At 40.2% G+C, this 21,064-nt stretch overlaps 1 protein-coding gene across 3 annotated transcripts in view; it reads left to right on the forward strand.

Annotated features, from left to right (window-relative positions):
- The window catches only part of SDK1 (sidekick cell adhesion molecule 1), a 411,662-nt gene that overhangs the window by 313,830 nt on the left and 76,768 nt on the right, over positions 1-21,064 (forward strand). For 2 of the 3 annotated variants that reach the window (XM_030484559.1, XM_030484561.1), the window contains exons 23-27: positions 1,472-1,593; positions 9,734-9,843; positions 12,283-12,433; positions 14,590-14,827; positions 20,624-20,739. In XM_030484559.1, the coding sequence (XP_030340419.1) occupies positions 1,472-1,593; positions 9,734-9,843; positions 12,283-12,433; positions 14,590-14,827; positions 20,624-20,739 (737 nt within the window). The remainder of the gene's footprint in view (positions 1-1,471; positions 1,594-9,733; positions 9,844-12,282; positions 12,434-14,589; positions 14,828-20,623; positions 20,740-21,064) is intronic. The other variant, XM_030484560.1, reaches the window with a different exon arrangement.

Consider the following 21,064-nt stretch of genomic DNA (forward strand, 5'->3'; position numbering starts at 1 on the left):
AAAGTGTTGCTCTGGGGGAAAAAGAGAGTTTGTGTAAGGGAAAGGTTTTTCCATTTCTATATTGTATAGCTTATGTCACCTATGAGAGGTCACTCATATAAAGAAACTAAAATCTTATTTACCAGATTAGGGAGTTGTGGCCAAAGAAGGATTTGGGAGGAGGTTGTCCTGTGCTGCACTGAGGTACCATTTGGGCACCTGTAAATTTAGCCTTTTTGCATTTTGGTTTCAACATTGTACACTCTCCCTCAACCAGTCTAGAAAGGAAACTGAGCAAGCCAATTCACACAAACAAGCAGTTTCAGTTAATGTATAGGTTATAGAAGTAGAATTTTCCAAAGTGGAGCAGTTACTGTCCATCACTGAGGGTAATCCAGTTTTTACCTTTCCCGATATTTTTGAACTTTTGTGTATGGCTTGGAGTATGTTTGCCTTTCTTTTCTCTAATCATAGGTAATTGTGACAAGCTGTAGACTGGATCAATGCCGTGCTCCCTGTTGTTAGCCAGATAACAGCATTATCCTACTTGGTCAGGGTTAGTTTATTGATTGTAGTTCCCACAAACTTGAAGTAAGAATCAAGAAATATTGTGGATTTGGGCAGACTTGAAATACATGCCAAAAAGCTGCTTTTTATCTGTTGCATTTGCACATAGTGCAATATTATGAATAATTACTGATAATTGGTAAGTAATTTCCATTACTTACCAATGCCAGGTACTATTGGGAATTTGTTCTAAACAATCTATATTTAATCTCTTTCCTGGGCTTGCTTTTGTTGATAATTCAGATAATATTAAAAATGTAAATGCTGCTGTGAGCTTGACTGATGGGAAGGAAAGATCTGATTGAGGCTGCAGATTCTTCCTTGTAGAAGGTCACTCTCTTTATCTGAAACAGAAATTCAACAACAACAACAACAAAAAAATCTACTTTATTCAGGCATCAGAGATGCCCTCTAAACCCCATCTGTTAGAGGCCAACATAAGAATCACAGAATCTTCCCCATACGCTACACAAAAAATTGAGTCTTATTCTGCTGTTAATACATCGAAGTTTCGTGTACTCTAAGAAGTAAGTAAAAATTACTGTCATTTGATCCTGGAGAAATAGAAGCACAGTGGAATTAGATGACCTGGTGAGTGAGTGGCAGATCCGGAATTGGGAAGTACCTTCCCCCCTGAGCCACCATGCTTTGTCAGTTGGGCAACTTCTCTAAAATAGTAGTAGTAATCCTTAGATGGGCTCTTTCTCTTTTCATTTGATCTATAAAGATGTGGTGCGTACTCAGAGCAGCAGAAATTGCAATGTTGTATGTAATAGTCTACCAAAAAGAAAAAACCCCACAACTATTTGCTCTGTTGTAATTGTTAACAAGGTATTTTATATGCTGAAACACTGAGTCTCGGCTTGTGTTACTGGGCCCAAGACAAAGAGCTTTTCCACACTCACTTACATGTCTGTTTCTTCAGAACTTCCAGGTGCTCCATCCAACCTGGTGATTTCCAATATCAGCCCTCGCTCTGCCACGCTTCAGTTCCGGCCAGGGTATGATGGCAAAACCTCCATCTCCAAGTGGATAGTTGAAGGCCAGGTATGTCCCTAACAAAAAGCCCTTAATGACGTTTCAGAGGGGTTAAAAAGGGTCTAATTAGTCAATTGCTGTTCGATTGCAGGTTACGTTTAACTTTGGATCAAAGTTCTTCAGTAAATGGCCTGGTGGTAGTTGTTCAGGGGGTCCTGGAAAGGTTGGAATGCAGGGGAGCTCGAGAGGCTTAGCTGAGAAATGTCTGTGTGGTAGCCAGTGACAAGAGGGTCATATGAATGCTGTAACCTCTGTTCAAAAGAACAAAAGAAAAATATTTGGGTTTTTATATATATATATATATATATATATGTGAGAATGCTTATCCTTTAAATAATGCATATGGATTTTTGTAAAGCAGCTTTAAGTTCAGAAGAACATCAGATGCATCATAAACAACACATACAGCAGAACTTCATCCATTTATTTAAAAAAGGATTTGAAACCTGTGTTTAGGTTCTGTTGGGTCTCTTTTCAAACCAGATGCAAACCTGGAATTATTATCTCAGACAGGCAGAGGTATAGGAGGAATTGCACTGAACAGTAAAGATACCATTATTCGTGAGAATGAGTATATTTTTCTATCTTGTAATGAAATATACTGAGGTTTTCTATCCAGGCTTCTATATGAATAGGATGAATTCTCTTCTTCATCAGCTTTAAACAATATCCCTCTTTCTGCTGTCATTATGCCTTGGAGGAGTTATATATTCCTCATTTGTTCTCCTGACAGATGAGCTTTGCTTCTTCATTCCCACCCACAGATCTTTATAAATAATATAATCTGTTTTTAAGACCAAATGTTGGACTTCTTAAATCATCGTCACCACTTCGACATGTTGATACAATCACTTTACTTGGTAATGAGATTGTTGTGAACAAGTTGGTACATTCTGTACCATTTACATACACATTGCATATAACAGAATCAAACACTGAAATCCTGTAATATGGTGGCTTGGCACATTCTGAGAAGCATTTTTGTGATGGCTAAATTGTTATTGCTAGGAATTTGTTAATTCTGTGAGTTTCAGAACACCACTGAAGTGAAACGAATGCTTTAAAACTGCAATAATAATTCCCATTAAGTTCATCTGCATGCTTGAAGAGTCCCAGGTATGAACAGGGGTTGAAGGATTTTTGGTGTGCAGGGAGGGAAGAGAGGATCTTGTTCACAAACCCTCATCATCATCACATGCGTTGCTGGAAAAGTCAAGGGGTTAGTGGTTCTGATAGATCCCAGATCCAGGAATATTTGCTCCATTTGGGGAAGGAGCACAGCGAAATCTTTGTGGAGCCTGGGCAGTTCTTATCACCACAGCTACCCTGTTTCTCTGCACCATACCTCATTAGCTTTGGCATAACAAGAAATGTTGTTCCAAGTGGATTTAATTAAACGAACAAAAGAATAATCTTGCTCACATGAATAACAAAAATATTTTCAGATATGCAGGTAAATTGGTGACTCCTTAAGGATATAGCATATCTTGTTCCCAGCATGACAGCTGCGTATAATCCCTTGTTCATAGCCCCTTTCTGCCAGCACTCAAACTCTCTTTCTCTCTTAAAGTGGCATTTCACAACATCTTTAGCCAGTCTAAACCAGAGCTCTGGTTGTTCTGCTCCCGTTCCCTCTCCTCATCCCCATCACTCTTATAATGACTTTCTTACTCCTGCCTTCTGCACACACCAATTCTGGTGTGATCACTCAGAGCTGCTACAAGACTTGATCCAGCCAAGAACAAATGAGTTTCAAACAGTTCAACTCCCTGCACAGGCTGTGTGTGATCAGAAGAGCACCATTACAAGGGGAGGGGATGAGAAGATGGCAATGGGAGCAGAGATGAGGGCAAAAATGGCATTGATCTAAGCTGCCTTGGACCTGCCCTCTGGACTTCACAGGTTTTCTCACCCACCTTTCAAAGGCACACAAGCTTTCACGAAACAGCTGCAAGTCACACCCCAGTGTTCACTTATGCCTTTCATGTAGTTTGTTCTAAGCACTTAAATATCTGTGCTGGAATGCAGTCTGTTCATGCAACACCTATATTTTAGCATAGACAACCGTAACTGTTCCTTAGACCACATTAGATTGAAGGGCAGTAGTTATACCCAAGCGACAACGTTTTCTAAACAGAATATAGAGAGGGGTTTTTTTCCTTCTGAATCTTTCATTCACTGGCCCCTGTACAGCTTTTAATAGCAGTGTTAAGTGTCTCATGCCTTAGCATTAAATTAAAAGCCACTTAAGGTGCAGTTTCACATACGGTGATTTTAAAACAGGTGGAATTGCCAAGCGTTAGGATCACACTTAACTGTAAAACACTGTATGTTCTACTTTGCAATTAATCAGTTGAATGAGAGAGTAAATAATTTGTCCAAGCAGGTACAGGCACTACATCTCCATCCATTCACAAATTTTCTGACCATTAGCCTTTCTGAAAGCTTGCAACAAGGTGCAGAATACCTGAAAATAGCTAATATCTTGGGGAAGAGTATGTTGCAGTTTACTAAGACCTTGTGCAGCATGATCTCTCCTGGAAGGAGAACTAGATTGATCTTCCACACACACTGTGCTTCTGCTGTCGGTGGGTTCAAGATAAAGCATGACTAACAAATACCTGGTACTTCATCTCTGATGTTGCCCTCTGACTGTGTGGCCAGGCGATAGCTTTGCATTGGACATTCCTTATCTACTATGTCTTCTCTTCCATGTCTACTGGGAATGCACTCTTTATTCTGAATGTCCAAGTCTTTACAGACAAACTTCAGCTATTTTCTATTCACACATACAAACAGCCTGCCACCAACATGTTTTTCTTTATTCCTTTATGTGGCATGAAGCTTCCTTGATAAGGGCAGGTGTAGAAAATGTTTCAAGTATTCTATTTTGGCTAAGTGCCATTTCTGAAGTCTGATACTTCATGAACAATTTGTATGAAAAACACAGCTGGGAATTGCAGATGATGTGAAATTTTGCACATCTGGCCTTGACTTCTGTTTTTTGTGCTGGGGTGTAAATTCACAGGAGCCACTGTGGAACTAATTCTCAATTATGTCAATGAGCATGAGGGGAGAATCAGGTCTTTAAGACTGTAGATACTGAAGTATCAAGCGTTAAAAAAATCCTGCGTCTGTGTTTCCATTGAAGCTGCTTTTTGTACTTCTGAAGGGATTTCTTAAACACTAGGCTGTTGTTTTTTTCCATCTTTCAATCTAGACTCAGAGGAGTGGAGGAAACTGGGTTTCCAGAGGGTTAGAAAAATATACCAGTGCTATTTAAAGAAGATTTCTAACATTATTTTTCCATTACATACAGTACAATCTAAAGAGAAGAGGGTGTAATGTAATACAAAGGTTCTGCTGAGACTTGTTCGTAGGGACCAGCAGCAACTGTCTTGTGGCATTGACACTCACGGGTAATGTGTTCATCCCCAAAGAATTCCAGTAAATCCTTCCAATCATCTTGTACTCTCAGATGCAGTTAGACTATATATTGCTGATATTTTTTCTGGCAATTTTCAACCAAGCATGACTATGAATCCCTGCTGCTGTTCATGTGGTTTCATGTTTGTAGTCTCTGTCTGCTGCAGTCCAGCTCCAGCTTATTCTTTGCACGTTGGATTTTTTCCTGGGGTTCTGTCAGAAGTGCATAAATAACATCATCATGACTGCCCCTTGGTGGGTACTGTGTCCGCAGCTTGGGCCTTCCCAGTGGCTGATTAGAAAAGCTGGGCTAACTTCTGCTGAGTTTGGTGTGGGTTTTCTGGTGATTAATGTTACTGTGCAGACACAGAATACCTGTGGAACAGCTGCAGGCCGCTTAGGAAGAGGTATTGCAAGTCATAAAGCCATGAGTATATGCACTAATATAGAGTGGCTTTCCTTAAAGCCTTTCTGCTGATTTTAGAGAGATTTTATATGAATATCATGGTGAGCAGAAGCAGAGCTTCAGCACAGTAAAACCTTTAAAGTATTATCACTGTATTTGCTTGTAAAGCTGTGAGTTAGGAAAGACATTGTACCTTTAACCATGAATTGATTTGGTTTTGTGGGTTAAGTCAGTGACCCAGACAGGCTTCATCCATTGTACAAGGTGATGTCTCTTGGTGTCTCTTGTTTTAATTTGGAGCTGGTAAATAAAGTGTCTGAAACTCTGACAATTTTATGCTTTTGCCAATCTTTAAATCAAACATGGCTGAATCGATTTAAGGATTTTGTAAGTTAAAAAATGGCACCAGGCTGACACCCTGTGAACCGGATTTCTCCCAAAGTGACTTCAAATTGTGAGTTATGGACCTCTAAAATGAAAGCTCTGACATATCTTGAACTATAGTAGAACAGAGGGTACCTCTATAATGTACAGAAACATTGTGTTTTCTTTCCTGCAGTTCGTACTTCATAACTAGTCAAAATTTTGGAGGCATTACAGTCTTCTACAGAATACCACAGCAAATGAATTTTTCATTCCCAATTGTAATTATTTTGGGTTTCTTTTAAGTCAGACGTCTGCAGCTTTGCTCATCTAGTGCATTCCATCAGAAAATGTTGAGTCACTTTATAAAATATGTACTGTTTTCCTTTTTAGAGAAGCTAATGCATGGAGAAGGGTTCTGCCATCACTCCCAGGGTTGTTTTATAGTGCCTCATTTCCGTAATAATAAATGAATATGCCCTTTTATTGAATGTAATGCCTTGGGAACAGCTGAGAGATGGGAATGGATGTGTGCTAACTTGTGATGGCTGATCGTTATGGAGAGTTATATGAAGTGTCTCAGTGGACATAGGTGTTTTCATTGTGGCAATCCTGCGGCCTCCTGGGGATTGTGGCCCTATCATACAGAGAACTGTGAAGATGCGGAGTGCATTTCTTAAGGATTTTTAATGCCAGCAGTACAGAAAAGCAGTTGGTGTTCTTATCTGCCTCCTAAAACAACGCACACATGTGCATCTGTCAACAAACATGATCCTCTTCTGAAGTTTGCATACAATGTTATCCAAAAAACAGTTCCAAGAAAGAAGCCTCTGACTTTATGCTATGCAGAGCAGCTCATAGTGGACTCTCTTGCCCCTCAAAGGACTCTTTTATCCTTACCACTGCCCATAGTTCTTTTTGCCCCATGGGAATCCCTTTGTACTTGGATTCTTGAAACTGATGTGTTTCCTCTGATCTAACATCAGAGTGTTGCAGCAGAAATAATTTTCTTTTGATTGAAGATCCTGAAATTGGAATCTACTGTAGACCTTGTGGAAGTTAAAAATATAGAAGTCCATCACTGAAGGTTCTTTTCTAAGACTCATTTCTCAGATTATTGCTATAAATGAAACTGATTTTGAGTAACATTGACCTACAATTGCATGGCTATACAAGGCAGAGATCATGCAGAAGTCCCCAGGCTGTTCACCAACCTGCCCTACATTCACCCTTCAGTCCTCCCCACACAGGCAGCACTCTCTTAGTTGCTGATTTCAGTATGAGATCTAACCCGCTGAGTTAGTTTCCCAAATGCTGGCACCAGATCCTGGGAACATTACAAGGTATTAGTCTAACTGAAGCAGGTTCCCAGTATATTTTTTTTAAGGTCTGTTGCTGAATCACAAAACTGTGCCTGTGGTAGATTGTTTTGCTGCCTTTCCATCACTACGATTTGGCAGAAAATGAATTTGAAAGCGGTTAATGGGAACTGTCGGCCCTGCCACTTTGCCCCAGGGTCTCCCACCTCCCAGTACAGGTAGTGGCCACCAGAGCTTGGGAACAACCAATGTGACGGGCTTGGTTGGCGTCTGCCATTTCATCATAGGCTGCACCCATCATTCCTACCAGGAAGAGCATTTACAACCAGAAAGCTCTCTCCTGGAATAGCTTTTGAGGGGCTTGCCGTAGTCCTGGACACATAGAAGCTTTTTTTGCTTCTCAATCAGTAAAAGAACCTTAATCTTTACACCTTTGCAGCCAGCTGGTAAATGTCTAGCTGCAAAACAGGCAGGGGGGTTGGGACACCTCTCAAGCTTGAGTCAATGTCAGTTGTTCACAGCCCTGTGGGCCTCCGGGTCTGAACCATGTGGTCCATAATGGGTATTAATGACCTGCCTGCTGCTGCATGACAATTGAAACGTGTGGTCTTTCTTTTTTTTTCCATTTCTTTTTTTTTATTTTTGCTATGCAAGAAATACTTTAATAAGCTCTTACTGTTCTTAGAATGCAAAAGGACAGCTACCTCACTACTGGAGATTATTTGCAGCCTCCAAAGCACTGCGGATTATTGTTATAGAATTACTGCAGCACTGAAGGTGGTGATGTTAAGAGCAAGGAGTTTTGCAAAAATAAGCATTTACTACAGACATTTTAAAGTATTAATCAAAAACTCCTTCAATAAAAAGTGTTCTCTGTTTCCTTCACTGAGATCAACCCTCGCTTCCTTTCTTTGTTCAGATAGGGTGTTTTTAAAAATGCTCTTTATCATCTCTCTCTTCTCTGGGTTCGGTTTAGGGCTATTCTGTTTCACTGTGCAGACCTGTCTCAAATTTACGAGAACTTATGGAGCTCAGTCGGGACAGGGAATTTTGAAAGGCTCATAATCTTCACTGACATCTATTCAATATGTTGTTTGGTGTGTGGCATTGTCCTTGATAACAAAGAAGACCGAAAGGCCCATCCAGACCTGTGCAGCCACATCCCTCCATGAAAGCAGTCCTTTGCTAGAAGATCACAGAGGCTTCTTTTCACAGTGCAATGCGGAACTTTTTTCTTTGACCTAATTTTCCTTGTGTCATTTCTTCATGCACAAACATAAATATGTAGCACATCAAGTCCTGGGTGAGCAAAGCACTAAAACATCTATAAATAAATCAGGCTGCTTCTCCTGAAGGGGGGTGGGAAAGAGTGAATGAAACCTAATTTTTGATTTGAAGTACTTGGGGTATGTTAGATACTTTGGGCTGTGTTGCCTATTGAGTGCTTTGACAGTGTCTGTGGCTGTAACTAGTATACAGAACTTGTAAGGGATCTGTTTAAAAAAGATTAAAGGAAATAGCTCTTTACACAGTGGGTTGTGAGCTTCTGGATTTGTTGCCACAGCAGCCTGTGGAAGCAGATAGTGTCACTAGGTTAAAAAAGGATTAGGCATCTTCATGGATAATAATAAGTCTGTAAAGAGATGCTAAAGGGAGTAGCTGTCTATGTACCCTCTGATATCCCTCAGCCTGTGATTGCGAGTACCAGGGTAGGGAGAGGGAATTGCAGTACAGGTACTGCCCTTTGTGGTAGGGTTGAAGCACCAGAGTAAATGTACATAGTGCTAGGGAATTCTCTTAGGGAGTCTTGTCGAGGATCCCCTGTGTTTCAGCACTTACAAATCTCCAAAATGAAACCCAGCCTCTACCACTTCTCTTCTGTCTCTTCCACACTCCTGTGCGCTCTTATGCACACAACCCTGCCTATTGATGCTGCCATAGCCCAGGGTCCCGGGTCAGACTCTGGTCTTTCTATCATGCCTTATGACTTCCTTTTAAATCCTGATTCAACTTCATTTTATCTCTAGAAAGCTGTATGGAAAGTAATGCTCTCAAGTCTCATCGCCATTTCGTCCCTTTTAACACTGCTGTAGCTGAGGGACTGTGTTGGGCAACATGTTGTGATTAATTAATAGAAAGGCTTGCATATGGAAAAGTCTGGTCTAAGTGCAGACCAGCAGATAAGGTTAAAACACTTTTGTTCTTTGACTTTGTTCTTCTTTCTCGATCTTCATTTCTGTGGCATTTTACCTCCATTGAGACTTGCTTTGTATGCATCAGTTCCTGCGAATTGTTAGCAAGGCTATTTTTCATTTTCTTGTATTACTACTCAATACTTTTCTGTCGTGGCAGTGAGATTGAACAGGGTATTAGTACTCTCGCGGTGTTTTTCTGGGATAGATCTTATCAGAGGATCCCAGTGAAGTCCCAACAGGTACAAGGAAACTTGGCTAACTTGGTTGTAAATAGCTAGCTCCTTGTCATATAAAAGTTACTATTAACTAGATAATATGCATTTAGAAGCATTTGTCCTTCCACTGCTGTGATGATACATGTTCTAAAAGAGGTTACATTTATAATCATTTATCTATATATATATTCTGCTTTGTATTCCTTCTGACCTTTCCATGTACAGGTTGGTGTACTGGGTGATGAAGAAGAGTGGGTGAGCCTTCGTGAGGTTGAGAATGAACCTGATGCTCAGATGCTGGAGGTACCAAACCTTACTCCTTATACTCATTACAGGTAAGAACAGCAGGTAATTAGCTGCAGCATGAAAAAAAATGAGTAAATAACAGCATGGAACAGCTTTCCTAATCAGAAACATCTGGTTGTGGTTTATATTCCAAACAAAAGGGAAAAGCCTTGCTGTTCTCATAGTTTATACTTAAAATTACTCGCCTGATATTGTTAATTGCAATTTACATACAGTACAGTTCATAACATGAAAAAAGAAATCTGTGTGCACAGTGAAATGCTTTTATGCATAACTGATATCCTGTGGCCTCCCTTATCTAAAGGGTTACACACCAGCGTAACATCAGTCATTGACAAATCAATTGTGGTTAAACTGGTGCAAACTTGTAATTACATATTTACATCAGTTTAAACATCATTTTATTGATTTAGCTTGATATGATAACATCAGTTAGATGAAACCTTTGTTTATAAGAATTTACCAAGGTAAGCTTACTAGATATATGCAGTGCTGAAACTGATTGAAGTGAATCTACATTATGGGTGCACCCCAGTTAAACGAGATTGATTTCTAAATCAATTCAAGTGATATGTTGCTTTAATATAGACAAGATTTGAGAATTTGAGGTACTTAATTCTAACGGAAAATACTTTCATGAAATAGTTTCATGAAATATCATGAAATGATGTAAAGGCTAGGGTTGAAAGGAGGTGTAGTGGCAAGTGTTACATCAGCTTACTAAATGTAAAATGTTACATCAGCTTATGAACTTGCCCATTTTCTGCAGTCTGAAGGGCTTTTTAGCTTGCCCACGTGCTGTTGTGAGCTAGTAGTAGGTGCAACCAAGTAAAGCTCATATAATTTACAACTAATTCAGTGCTGGTGCAATAATTTTCTTCCCTTTGTCAGCAGCATAGAATATTAAATTTCTCACAGACTCTCCACTGAAGTGGTTTTAAACCTCATCCTCAAGAGCCAAACATTTTACTAAAAGCTCTTTGAAAGTTTTTGAATGTGAGCAGAGATTTCCGGTGCAGAGGTTTAGGAAAATGATCTTCGGATTGAGAAGATTTTCTTCTCATAAAGGTGGATCCTTAAAGCTGAAAAGGCAAAGGTGAATAGTAAAGGGCAGTCGTACCAGAATTCAACAGTCAGTGTCCATGCAAAATAAGCCAGACTTGCACACCCAGCAAGTGATGGAGAAACCGACTTTGGGATAAAAAATAATGAGAAAGTGTATGAGGAATTTAGGGTGGTTGGGTTTTTTATATTGTTAAACTTTTTGGTTTATTTTACTGCTGCATGTCATTTCACTCTTGCATCCGTTGAATTCTGGAGTGATCCCAGTTATGCTGGGAGCTTTCACACTTCCACTTCTCTCATGCTTTTCATCATAAATCAGCTCCTTGAATTTTGCCTGGTTTTTTTCCCTCATGCATGCACAGCTATGAGCTTTTTTGGTTTTCTTTCAGTGTAGAGCGATTTTACATGATTTTTTGAAACCCAGAAAGTTGTTGCCAAATGGATTTGTTGTTCTCTGGTCAACTTTAGTCATTGCCCGTTGAGGAGATACATCACAAGTGCTAATTCTCAGACCACATCTTTATCAACCAGCTTCTTTTCTATATATGATGCCAGTGTAAGGACAGTATTTGTTCAATGTGTTTCCTTTAATGCATTTTCTAGGGAGATCAGAGCAGATAAATAAACACTGCTATGTTGACTAGCTCACCCTTTCCCAAGCTCAGTCATTAGGTCCCAAACTGCTGTATTTAGTGTGAACAGGTTGTATATGTATGTGCAAATGCTGGATACCTGTCATTGCTTATGGTGGGTGAGAGTATCTGAAATGTACAGCACGTCTTAATTAGTTTGTGCTTCCTAACAAAAAGATTTCCCTAAATCTTTTGTGACCCAGTAGGAATTTCTATTGCAGAAAAGATCGTTTTAAGCAGACAGGGTATTTTTTTAAAGGCGCATATCCATATTAACTAACTTAATCTTTCTTGTGCAGGAAGGCTGAAAATGCAGCACGGGGATAAATCAGCTTCTTTCAAGCAGTAATTGAGGGGAAATGTTATCACTAGTATATTTTTTATATTGACAGGGAATGAGAATATCTGAAGTTTGATATTTTAATACCTTTCTGAATGTATTGTACAAGCATTGCAAGAGAAAATCACTTACTGCTAGCATAAGCTCATCAGGCTTGGTATAATTAACATAAATTTCTCACACAAATACTGACGTTTCTAATAGACCTTCAGCTAATCTCATTTTCATTTTTTTTAATACCTGAGAGGATCTGAAAGCAGTTACCATAAAGCATTCAGCAGTGAATACAAAGGGGACCAGCACACAACGACCTTTGTGGAATATTTAGAAAGACCTAATTTGTACTTTGCCATCTTTTTTTCTGGTTCTGGAGAGAGAGGTACCATTCACTGAGCTGTTACAACATGCACTGCATCTTTCCTCCGCTCCAGGTTCCGGATGAGGCAGGTGAACGTGGTGGGCCCCAGCCCACTGAGCCAGCCCTCCCGTGTCATCCAGACGCTGCAGGCCCCACCAGACGTGGCCCCCGGGAGCGTCACCGCGCGCACGGCCAGCGAGACCAGCCTCCGGCTGCGATGGGTGGTGAGCTGGGCAGGGCAATGTGGGCAGAGGGGAGCCAGGGACTGGTGCTTCCGGGGGTCAGGCCAGCGCTCCAGAGGGCCTTTTCCTTGTGTTCAGCAGGAGGAGTAATGGGAAAACTATTTCCTTTTTCAGAATAGTTGGAAATCTGAGACTTACTTTAAGTGCCTTATTAATCACAGGAATTGCTGACTGCCACTTCATCAGGGGATGTATTCTCCCAGTACCTAAAGGGGCCAACAAGAAAGCTGGAGAAGGATTTTTTACAAGGGCATGTAGTCACAGGACAAGGGGGAATGGCTTTAACCTCAAAGAGGGGAGATTTAGATTAGACATTAAGAAGTTCTTCACTATGAGAGTGATGAGGCACTGGCACAGGTTTCCCAGAGAAGCTGTGGCTGTCCCATCCCTGGCAGTGTTCAAGGTTGGACGGGGCTTGGAGCAATCTGGTCTAGTGGAAGGTGTCCCTGCCCTTGGCAGGGGGTTGGAACTGGATGGTCTTTAAGGTCCCTTCCAACTCAAACCATTCTGAGTCTGTGAATATATGCCTGTGTGTAAAACCTTGGTTTTTGAGACTCTAGTAGCACAGTCTGGGCCAACATGTGGGACAGCAATATAACACTTGAGCCAATTTGCAGTTTCCTAGGGTTCAGTTGTTTGCTTTGTACAAAACAGAAGGCACGCACCAGCCATTGGCAATCATCCTGCAGATACTGAACTAACAGTTCCAAGGCAGCACATTACACTCCTGTAGGAACATTATATTTATGTGAAAGGGTATGGAGTTATGTGATAAAACGTAGAAAGAAATGATTAATTGGGAAGCTGCAGTGATTGCTGATATTGTTATGCCCCTTTGACTGTCTCAGTTGCCTGCAGAGTTGCCACATTGGGATTTACTTGGCAATTAACCTGCTCCAGAATGGTTTTTCTTCTCCCCTGTTAGGCAGAATTTTCCACTGGGGTTACTGTAGTGTGAAGTTGATGAAGCACAGGTTTCCTTTTGCCCAAATGTTAGCTTTTCCATGCATAAACTCATCATGGCTGGAAGTCAAAATCAGGCTTAGAAACAAGAGGGTTTTTCTCCTGTCAGAAAGGAATAATTGCAGTTTCTCAGAGGGACACTCTACTTAAATCTGAACCTTGAAAACTTGAAGGTGTCACCTCACTACATATAGAAAAGCCGTTGCAATTCATTTGGTAAGACCCATATCACTCGCTCGTGGCTTTACCATGTGAATAACATGCCCACATCGTTAAACCTTTGGTACTATCCAGACGTACATATCTCCCATCAAAATTCACTCGAGGCTGTTTTAAGACACTTTAAAACATTTTTAAGATTACATTTCCTTTCTGTGCTACCGAGAAGCCTGTTTTTCATGAGTCAAACTGTGCAGGGTTCAGGAGGAGCAATAGGCACAGCTAAAAATGACCTGATACACCGTTTTCATGCTTAATAACATCAGTATTTGAAAGTGTTTAATGTCTTCTTTTTTCAAGACCTTCCAGTGAATCTGTGTCCCCCTGGCAGCTGGGAATTCCTTCCTTCCTGAAGAATAAGGGTCACATTTCTAGCCCTGCTTGCCTGCAGGATACAGTCTTCTAAGCTGTGAAATGTTAATGTGCATCAAACCTTCCCAGTGACTCAGAACTGAATCTCAGCCATCCATGGCATCACATAGTTTTACAGGGGAAAAACTCTAAACTTCATCAAGTAGGCTAATTATTTCACATTTTAATCTCTGAAATTGCTTGGGGAGTTTAGAATACCAGAAGAAATCTCTGCTGATAAATGAGTAGGCAGAGAATTAGTAAAAACTCTACGATAAATGAATTTGTCACATGCTCCAGCAATTTATCATTCATTTCCATAATTAATCACAAAGCTCTGAAATACATTGTATTCATATCATCTCTGTTGATACACCCAGTGCAAATGGCATATCTGTTTGGTAAAAATAAGGTAGAAATTAAAAGAGAATTTCAAGCAACATGAAGTTTAGAGATCGTGAAACATAAAGCAGAAAATGAACCTCTTGATCTTTTTGGCTTTCCTATGGCCTTATATGAGTTCAGGCAGCCTTGGTATATAGTCTGGAAAGCCCTGGCAGTGTGGTCTGTATAGGAATATTGTCCTTTTCTTTGTCATTTGCCAGCCCCTCCCTGACACACAGTATAACGGCAATCCAGAGTCAGTGGGGTACAGGATAAAGTTCTGGCGTGTGGATGTGCAGTCTCCCACCCTGATGAAGGTTATTAATGACCGCTTGGGAAGAGAGTGCACGATTGAAGATCTGGAAGAGTGGACAGAGTATGAACTGCAGATCCAGGCTTTCAATGCCATCGGGGCAGGACCATGGAGCGAAGTAGTGAGAGGTCGTACCCGGGAGTCTGGTAAGTCAAAGCACTGTAGCTACTGTGAAGGGCACATCTGAGAACTTCAGAGTTTTGTGCCCTTTTGTTCTTGGTTGGTTGGTTGGTTTGGGGTGGGGTTTTTTGCTTGTTGATCCGTTAAATCTAAAATGAAAGGGAAAAAATCAATCTCTAGTTGCACTGAAGGCAAAAAGACATATAGACATTTGAGAGTGTTTTTTATTTCTTTTATTCATACCCTGCTTTATTGCATAAACCTGCAGGTTATGTATTTAAAGCAAACAGAACAACCTCTCCCCATTCCTGCCCTCATTTGGCAGCAGTACGGACAGCACAACGACAACCTTGTCTGGCTGAGCAGGTCTCTCACTTCCTCTCCCTCCCCAGTACCCCATTGCCCCTCATTCTCCCCCTTTTCCTGTCTGCTTCCAGGCTCAGGCAGATTTTCTTACAGTTGTGATTATCTGAAATTTAATTTCAAGCACCCGATAGTTCTAAAATGGCACAAGTTCTTTTAGAGAGCTGAAATAAAATCATTATCTAGCTGAAATAAAATAATTATCAGAGCTTTTGACGGCACGCCTTCTAAAATTGTGTGTACAAGGCTATATAGACGTAACCTGCATATAGACCTAGAGCACAAGTACTATCTTGTCTCACTGAATTGTCCATGCTAGCACAGAGACTTCAAATATCAGAAGCAAACTGTCAGTCTCGGGGAACAGTAAATTATTGTTAGCTTAGTAGCAGCATAAAGGCAGATCTTGAGAAGCTGCTCTCAGCTGTTAACTTCCACAAAACCTATTTCCAAACCTACCCTACGTGCACCCGATAAATTAAAATTTATATTGCAAGGGAATAACAAAGTGGATGACATTCATGGTTTAAAAGTTTAATCAAAAAAACTTGTAGTGAGCTTTAGTTATGCAAGGTTCAACATTGATACTTGTTCTTATTATTTTTTCCTATTTTTCTTCATGAAATGTGTGTTGGAGTTTAATTCTAGGCATACCCTGCAGTCATAGGCACACGTATATGCATGTCTGTACCACTCTGTACCACGCAGCCTTACTTGGTGGGAAGTGTGAACACGCCGTACACAGCAGGATTTGGTCTGTTGGTGCAGATAACTACCCTTCGAACTAGCCGAGGAGAAGGCTGAGCAAAGTCGCCTCCCTCCGTTAAAGTGTTGCTTTTTGGGAAGCAGTAATTGAAAAAGCTATTGCCAGAGGTATTCTAAACAAGGCATGCTTGTGCTGGAGTTAGAGATAGCGTGACCTAGACAGAATAGTTTTGAAGTGTTCTGTATTATAATAAAAAGATACTGCATTCTCCACTTTCTCCTTTCCACTGCTCTTCAAACACTTCTTTTGAAATGTAGTAAATACTAAGATTAAGTCATTTCATAAAACCTTAGGATTACAATGCTCTTGCTCAGCATCTAAAGATCAGAGGTTACATGCTTATTTGGCATTTCCTCTAGCAGTATTAAAAGAAGGTTGACTTGAAACTGATAGGAGGAGGCACACAGAAACTGGGATCAAAATAACACAAAGCTGTGATCTAGGCCATAAAGACTCATTTATTTTTTTTCATATGTTTTCTTTGATACTAACATCTGATTTCTTGAATAGAGCAAGTCAGGGGTCAGACTTTTGGCTGTATCTTCTTAGATTTAGGATATAGAAGAAGCACTGGCATAGCAGCAAGCTGCACGAGAGAAGTTCAGGGAATCTGCAATTAACCTGTATGGAGTCAAATGGGATTAAAATGCAAATAAAAAATATCTAAAGCCAGAGAGAAAGGTCAAAACACTTTTAGGTCTGTATTTTGAACTATAAGAAAAATTCTATCACTTATGTTTTCAAAGTGCTTTAAAAGCAGATGTCTTAAGTATTTCTTTCTCCATTTTATACGTACAGAGTCTTAGGGAAGTTGGTTTCCCTGGTGCAGATTGTAAACATCCCTCACAGCTGGCCAGAGGTGCCTTGGCCAGGCTTATATTCTGATTCATTGGCAGAAGTCATGGTTCTGTATTTTACACTGTCCAAAGAGACTAAAAAGTTAGAGCCCAGACACTAAATCAGCTCATTGCATCTAATGACAGTGCAGCCACTGGATTCCAAAACCTGTATTGAAAATACAGCTGTACTTGAGCACTTCTGTTTATTCTGGGATGTGTGGTCATATCACTAATAGCTGAGCACACATGTTAACAGTAAAGGAGCAGCATGCCCTTACAGGTACTCTCTGGTTTCTGAAGTTCTTAAATATAAAATATATTGAAACTAAAGAAACTATGAGAGAATAAACAGTGATGGAGGTTTTGGTAACCCAGCCTTGAAAAACAGTTGGGAAACCCTAAAATTAAAATCTAGGATAGGGTTGCAAGCAGCTGAAGATGGAGGGAGATGAATTAGGATTTTTAAACAGGACAGGTTTATCAATCCAAAATGTTTTATAATGCTAGAAATTAAATAGCTTATTAAATTTTACAGTGTAAAATAACTGCAGAGGAACAAGCTCAGTTTCCACTCAATAACTGACAGTGTTAGTATTACACTATAGAGAAAGCAAGAAAACAACTAAGACCTCTAATGTATTAGAATAACCTTGACAGGGCTGCTTCCTTTTAGATACAGACCCTCTTATTTTCAAACAATTCATCTCAAATGCACCTAACCAGTCCTGTAATATATTTTGGGCTCCTAATAGTCAGCTATATAAATGTGTATACTTGTCTTACAAAAATCAGCTACTATCCAAGCGTGGTCACATATCCATGGCAAGGCTCAATCTCTGGATGTTTCAGAGGCTGACCTTCATGGAGCAGTTACTGTGGTGTGATAAAGCATCGCTTGATAACTCAAATGTGCTCCAATGTCACTGTGGGGATTTGTCAGTTTATACAAGCAGAGAATTTGGCCTGCAGTAGCTAATTTTATAGGCAAAATGGTTGTGTACTGCAGCTCTGCTGCTTTTGCCACGAACCTTGCTCTAAATTTGCACTTCTTAATTGACATCGCATGTGCAATATGCCACTTTAATTCTTACTTTCAAAAAACAGTGATGGATGTTGAGCTAAACTGAGCTGCAAAAGAGGAGAGAACCATTGCACCCCACTAGCTTTCTTAGAAAGCCAGAATACAGGCTGGCTTATTAAAAGCTGCTTTTGGCCCTGTTAGAGACATGAAACAGCAACATTTGCTATATATCAAATGTCAGACGTAGAAAGAGGACGCATGATCTTAGATGCAAACAAGAATAACCTTAAAAACTTGAGTCCTTATTGACAATCTAGTGCAAAGCACCAGTAGCTCTGTAATTTCTTATGTTTGATCTTCTAAAGTACCTTGTGCAGCTGCAAATTTGCTGGATTAGCTCATCATTTAGTTTCAGTATTTCTGGTTCATTTTGTTCAAGCTCTGAGATTTTTTTGGACACTGTTGCTTGGCTTCTGAACTGTTCTTGCAGGTTACTAATGAGAGCTCGGCTTTGGAGCTTCCAACAAAGTCTTCAGTGCAACAGTTAAGGAAACCAGCATTACAGAAGGGAGCTTCCAGGGAAAAGAAGGATCTATAGGCCTCACTTAGCCATAATTAGTCTTAGCAAAACATCATTTCTTTGTATCATTATATCCTGAGAGAGGAAGGAGGTCAGAGAAATTAATGTTGTGATTCAATTCATTCTTAAAGGGTCGATCAAAGTCTGTTATTTGCTAAAAGCCTGGCAACAATAAGATCCATAATATTACTTGCAGGTCCTGAATTCATACGACCATATTAGAATAAAATCCTCAACACTAATACAAGAACTGGAGAATTAAAGCACGCAATTAATGGACACAAGTAGTTTTGCTATTTAGGCATTGGGCTTAGATTCCTTTCCAGAGAGAGGGGACAGTTAGCTGCTCCGGCTGGCACTGGGAATTAAGAGGAACACGGGCTAATAAATCTTCAGATAGACCATTTTCTGCTTTGTTAGCTTTCGAGTGCCCCTGCCAGCAGCGTGGCTGTACACACACCTCAGAGCAAGCATGCATTCAGGGCACAGCCTCCACCTTCTGGGAATTGGGGAAATCTCAGGGCTACTGATCAAAGAGGAAAAGAAATATTGGGGAAATACACTTTTTCTCTCTTCAAAGGCTTCAAACCAGATAAAATAAAAATAAATGTGGCTGGAAAAGGGCTTCTTTCCTCTAAACATCCTGGTTTCCTGCAACCCACCTCCACCCTTTCTCTCTCCAGTGATTCATGTGGGAGTAGCCCTTTGTGAAGATCTACAGATAAAGTTATGGCAGCTATGCAAAGACATTCATGGCTCCTGGCAATCTATTTTCCTTTAACGTAATTATATCCTTGTGGGGGATAAATCTAGGATAAGATTTTTTTGAAATAAGAAAGGACACTTCAGCATTGGAGGAGGGAAAAGATTGGATTTTAGTCCGCTGCTGTTGTGTGCTGCTGCCCTGATTCTCATGTCCCATATAATTGGTAGCAGGGAAATTGTTTCAGAAATTACCACCTCTGTGATTAACCTTGAGTGCACAAGGGTTGGGGGTGGTACAGTCTGTTTTTCAGTTGATATTAATTCTGGTGTCACACCTCTCTCATTCATGTTGCTAGGAGCTTCAGGAGCTTGCCTTCACAACAGCAGATCTGTTCTTTTGTTCGGACAGCCAGGAAAGCATTACTTTTGGCAGTGATTCATGCTCCTTTTTGTGATAGATTCAGGACCTAATCAAGCCTTACTGTCCATAAGTGCTCATGTAACATAAGTTGGTGAATGTTCTCTTGAGGTCTGACAAGTGTATCATGCATTAGAAAAGATTGTGCGCTTCAGATGTTGGAAATGCCACAGGGAAAAAAAAGATGCCAAAAGGGCAGCATAAAATCTGAACTCTTAAAAATAACCTCAAACGGTGCTTGTGTAACTGGCGTGCTGTTAAGCTTGCCTACAAAAGCTTGCAGTTGTGCGGTGGTTCTGCAGTGGTTAGAGTTTTAATGGCATGAGAAAATGCAAGTTTGCTCTTTGGAGTCAGAGAAAATTACAGTGTTCCTGTGCCATCAGTTCTAATGATGTTTCTCATTTCGTAAGAGCCAATTTTGCAACATAAATGAAATAGGCATATCTTTCATTTACACTGTAACGGTCCCCGAAAATACACCTTGTGTTAATGTATCCGCCTATAATTGATATATTGCAAGGGTTGAGCACTGTCACATAATCAAAAGGCTTCGAGGTTAAAGAACTTCTCACTGAATGGGGAGTGCAATGCAGTGGTTGAAATTATTGCTAACTCTAGACAAGATGCTATAATTTCCTTTCAGATAATATAGGAATCCAGGGTGGCGTAAAACTTCTTGTTAGAACAGATAGTACTGTAAGATAAACTCCCATTCAGAAAGATTTGTCACTTTTGGCATAAGGAAATAAAATGTATGGGAAAGAAATAGTAGAAGATAGACTTCTGGAGAAGTCCAGCTATTTAAACTTGATTCTAATTACAGCAAATAGAGAGAACTTGAAATTTATTCATATCTGTCCATCTGTGCTGTCTATCTGTAGACACTGATTAGGATTAAATGCTTAGCTCTTTACAAACATTGTGGTTTCTGAGATGAACTGGCAAGAAAATGTGAAGCAGGCTGAAATACAACGAAAATGTAGAATACAAGAGAAGAAGGGGTTATCTAGAACCTATTCCAGTCCTTTTGTATTTGAATACTCTTCTATGGGATCCTGGCACAATCCCAAGAAAAATGACCTGGTATATCTTACCTATTTCTGCTTTTTGGTAATGCTTTGTGATTCCAGTTCCCTCTGCTCCTCCTGAGAACGTCTCTGCTGAAGCTGTAAGTTCAACCCAGATCCTTCTAACATGGACTGCAGTCCCTGAGCCGGAGCAGAACGGTCTCATCCTGGGTTACAAGGTATGCAATGGGAGTTTCATGCTTATTTAATTTTTAATGCATTACTTAGATATGTTTTTCATTTGTTATTCATTATTCACCTGCTGGCTATTTATATTATTCAAAAGTCAGCTGGAGAAGATGTAGGAAGTGTGCTGTTTGAGGGGTGTGATTGGTGATTATAATATTGTATTTTGTGGAAAAGGAGGGTCTGGATGCTGGAGAGGGACTTTTTGTCAGGGACTGTAGTGATAGGACAAGGGGTAATGGGTTCAAACTAAACCAGGGAAAGTTCAGGTTAGATATAAGGAAGAAGTTCTTTACTGTGAGGGTGGTGAGGCGCTGG

Source organism: Strigops habroptila, chromosome 4 (assembly GCF_004027225.2).
Source record: "Strigops habroptila isolate Jane chromosome 4, bStrHab1.2.pri, whole genome shotgun sequence".
NCBI classification, from domain to species: domain Eukaryota; kingdom Metazoa; phylum Chordata; class Aves; order Psittaciformes; family Psittacidae; genus Strigops; species Strigops habroptila.